Source organism: Saccostrea cucullata, unplaced genomic scaffold (genome assembly GCF_032062105.1).
Source record: "Saccostrea cucullata isolate Sc308-1 unplaced genomic scaffold, CSIRO_AGI_Scuc_v1 ctg10765, whole genome shotgun sequence".
NCBI classification, from domain to species: Eukaryota; Metazoa; Mollusca; class Bivalvia; order Ostreida; family Ostreidae; genus Saccostrea; species Saccostrea cuccullata.
Genome location: NW_026923478.1, coordinates 15871 through 20000, shown reverse-complemented (window position 1 = coordinate 20000; position 4130 = coordinate 15871). Strand labels below are relative to the sequence as shown.

General features: G+C 31.4%; 1 protein-coding gene across 2 annotated transcripts in view; it reads right to left on the bottom strand.

Annotated features, from left to right (window-relative positions):
• LOC134264111 (perlucin-like protein) overlaps positions 1-3418 on the bottom strand; it is a 3593-nt gene extending 175 nt beyond the window's left edge. The window contains exons 1-5 of one of the 2 annotated variants that reach the window (XM_062746412.1): positions 3067-3418; positions 1484-1660; positions 539-655; positions 295-414; positions 1-126 (exon numbers count right to left, since the gene is read on the bottom strand). The exon at positions 1-126 is cut by the window's left edge and continues 175 nt beyond it. In XM_062746412.1, coding sequence (XP_062602396.1) covers positions 26-126; positions 295-414; positions 539-655; positions 1484-1660; positions 3067-3124 — 573 coding nt within the window. In that variant the 5' untranslated portion in view covers positions 3125-3418 and the 3' untranslated portion in view covers positions 1-25. Of the gene's footprint in view, positions 143-294; positions 415-538; positions 656-1483; positions 1661-3066 lie in introns of both variants that reach the window. The other variant, XM_062746413.1, reaches the window with a different exon arrangement.
• Between the last annotated feature and the right edge of the window lie 712 nt (positions 3419-4130).

Here is a 4130-nt window from a genome sequence, read left to right as displayed (position 1 = left end):
TGCATGTGAGATTTTTTTTGTTTATTTACTTACTCCTCGTATGTGATATGTCTCCAATTTTGCAAAAAATTTGGTTTCCATTCATGCAACCACAAGATGTCGACAAAGTTGCTTGAATTCTCCTTCCTGAATTATATACATACTTACATACATTCATAAGAAAGTTTAAATATTTTTTTTAATATATATTCTAAATTATAAACCATAAAATACATCTAGAGATAATTGTCATTATAAATCATAGAGTTAAAGTAAACAAATTGTGGTAATATTGTTCAAAAAATGTAATAATACCTGGTTTAGAGCACAAAAAGTTTGAGATAGGGTAATTACAAGCGACATCGTTCCACTGATATCCGTGAGTTTTCCAAATATGTAAACAATCACCGTCTCCATTATCATTGTTAGGTTCTCCTAAAAACAATTTTTGATTACTTTGAAAATTTAACACACTGTGAAATATGTCAAATTTAAATTTAAGAATCATTTCATAAAATATATGATGAACACATAATGATACACATGTGACACATCTTACCTTTATACCAGGTGTGAAAAGAAAATGGTTCGTCCTCATCCAACCATTCCCAACTGCCCTCCCGTTTAATATCATTTCCAGACAAATACACGCCGTGTGAACCAAGCAGATGCCCGTCTAAGAATTTATATCAAAATAAATCAGTTACAAACATTTTGTTAAATATCAGTAACATTAGAAGGGGTAGTAAACTTATCAATCGAGTCTACAACCTTTACGAATTTCTTGATCACTGATAAAGAGAGATTTCTAATAAGGTAAAAATTTCACTTCTTTCATTATGGTTAAATAATTTAATATATATCGGAGAAAACAGTTACTAGCTATAATCCCTAGCCAGAATCATTTTGGCTCATAACAACAAATAGAGCCAAACGATACCCTTCTACTGCTCATCGACGTTATACAACGTCATCTTTTTTGTCGTTTTCAATGAAAATGACAAATCTTCTCAAATTGATTTTTTTTATTAAAGCAAAATATTAAGCCATAATTTGAAATGTGAATCAATATAGCCGTTTTTAATTTAAACGTTTAGGATTTTTTCGCTCCATTGTGCAGAGAATATGACTACAGAATTATTTAGTGTGTTGTTTGCTAAATAAAAAGGATATGACAAAATTCCACGAATTTTCAGAACAACCCTCGTATTTATACAGCTTATGGCAAATAGGAATATATTTGACAAACATAGACATTTCAAATATGTGAATAAATTAGTGTTTAGACATCAATGTGTTTGTAGCCTGTCTCCGATTATCAAAATGTATAGTTCCGTGTTTTTTTAAGAATAAGTTTTAAATAGCCAATATATATATATATATATGTTTTTAAAATCTATATTAACTATTTTTACAACATACATGTAATTTGATTTCTATGATTAAATACATAATGTAGATAAATAAATGTAATAAAAGATAAATAAATTAGTTATATAATTACACTGTTTGATGATGAATCTTTGGATTCTTCTATTTGACACTACTGGAAGTGTCGATCCATGCGCTGTACAACCATCACGAGCTTGATGCCAATTTCTGGATCCAGGAAACAGTCTGTAGCATTTATCTTCGAATTTGTCCCATCCTCTGTCACAGTGAAAGGAAACAGCAATGGAATCTTTTTTCAGTAAAAGAAAAAAAAATGATAAAATTTGAAAGTGCTGCTTGATTGTCTCTACTTTTATTATAAAGCAAGGAAAATTGACTTCCACAATTTACGGAAAGCAGAGGGATAGTTTAGGGGGGAAAGTAATATTAGTCATTGTATTAAGAACCAGTCGATACTGTAGCTATACTGGTTTGTACTTATCACAAAGAAAGGGAAAAGTTACATTTGTGCATGAAACTTTGCAACAGCAATAAATAAAATAATGATCCTCGATGTAGTCTCCTTCGTTAACTAGTATGCAAAATTATACTAAAACCTAACAAAACTGTGAGAGGAGAAGCATTTTTAAAGTTTTTCACAGAATTCTATAAATAGTAGCCATAGCAAAATTGTTCATTGAAATCGAAAACTGCTATAAAGAATTATGTATCTTAGTGTATTCCATTTGTTTGCCAAGTTATTTCAAAACTAGACGCAGTTAATTTATGATAATAACTGGTTATTTAAAAGTTTATTTAACATTGTCTAGGTAGGGAACGAAAGGCATCCTACTACGATACCCCCTCCCCCTTTCAAGCGCTGACCAACACTTGCAATTTTGTCCTTCCAGAATGTTTTTTTTTTTCTTTTTATTTGATTTCTTTGAAAAAATGATATTGAAAGAAGATAAAACCCTGTCAAATGAGGCATTTTAAACGGGTTGGGGGCTGTGGCCATTTTCACACTATTTTGACCTCCTTTAGCAGAAGAGCTCTATATAAAAATATACAAAAATGATCCAATTTTAAAAGAAGAATGTATGATAGTTGACAGCTTAATTAAGAAATTATATAAAAAAAAAAATTAATTGAAATCTGGTGGTTACTCTGTTGAACGGTCAACCCCCAGCCTCCTTAAGTCATTTTAGTTTGATCCAACTTTTTTTGTGTGTTGATTGCATGCCTTTAAGTCATGTTACTGCCCCTAACATAATACTTACTGCCACTTTAACTTAAGCTTTTCTTAAAGACTATTTATTCAGGACCCCTATACAGTATAGGTTTTAATGAAAGCCTAATAAGTTATCCACTGTTAAAGTTATCGATTCTTACAAAAATTCAATATTAAAGTCATTATTACAACCATGGAATTTACGAAATGCTGGCTATAAACGACGTTGTGGATTTCCCTGAAACATCAACTAATTATTTAGAAGTCTGCCTGGGTAAAGAAAGTGATTGTACTTAGAGGCTGCTTTTGAGTACGAATGTTTACCAAAAATAAAAACCAAACGTTAATGATAGCGTAATATTGCCATATATTTAAGGAAGGCTGAAAAAGTTCAAACACCATGGGCTCTAAAACGACGGAATTTAAATGAAACAAGACAGCGCATTTTTTGTGTGAACATATTAGCAGTGATGTTATTTACTTACCGCCGACAACATTTAGAATATAAAATAAATAAAACACGAAATAATTATTCCACCACATCTTTCGAATTTATCACTTTTCACTTTCAAAAATGGTTAGCGAATTTCGATGATGTACTATAGATGATATACATATTTTTTCGGCTACTTGCTTTCCTCCAAACATATGTCAGAATTTCTCCAATCGTCTTCCTGATTGTTCTCTCAAACAACCCTCGATTTAAACACTCAAGCAAAACAATTAAGTGTCGGATAATTGCAGCATTTAGTGTTACTGTCCATCTATCGACGCTGTTACATTATCCAATAAGGAAAACTCTTTGATAAATATAGAATTCAATTCTTGTTTTATTAACTTGTTTGGCAAAAACTTAATCTATTTTAGAAATTGTTCGTGATTAAAGCATGCACTTGAGTTTCCAATCACTAAAAAGACATGGATCACATTTGCAGGTGGTAAGGGTATATTGTTACATAAGTAAGGGAAGGGAAGTTGACGATTGAAAAGTTAAAGTCGTCACGTTTATCCTGAAGCTTTAATTGAGGATTAACTGCCTAATTTTTTTGGTTTCATAATGTGATCAATCGAGTGATCATCGTCATGAAACCAAAACAATCTGACAGATATTCCTCATATTTGAATGCTCTTGGTTCCGCAATTTCACGTGGTACAAGCCCCGCTGCTGTCTCTATTTACCCCGCTCCGTACGTGATTTTTTAACCGCGTCTTTCGATGAACTAGTAGGTTTATGAAGAATTGAAGTATTTTCACTATTTGTGATAAATAAATTCTTAGGCTTCAATGCAAAATAAACATCTCAGAACTCAGTATGATTTTTCCCCCAAGGGATATGAACTAAAACATATGTATACAGTTTTGTGAAAGATAGATTTGAACGAAAATATCAATTTTAAAATCCTATGATGAAAAAATAAAAACACAAGCCATAGAAAACATCAAATGTGGGATCAGATGCGTAAGAGGAGTAAGAATCCCCCGACCTCTCAGAATATTATGTTTATCAACACTCTAAAAAAAGTTTTACTTGTTGCTTTTAAAATAAGAT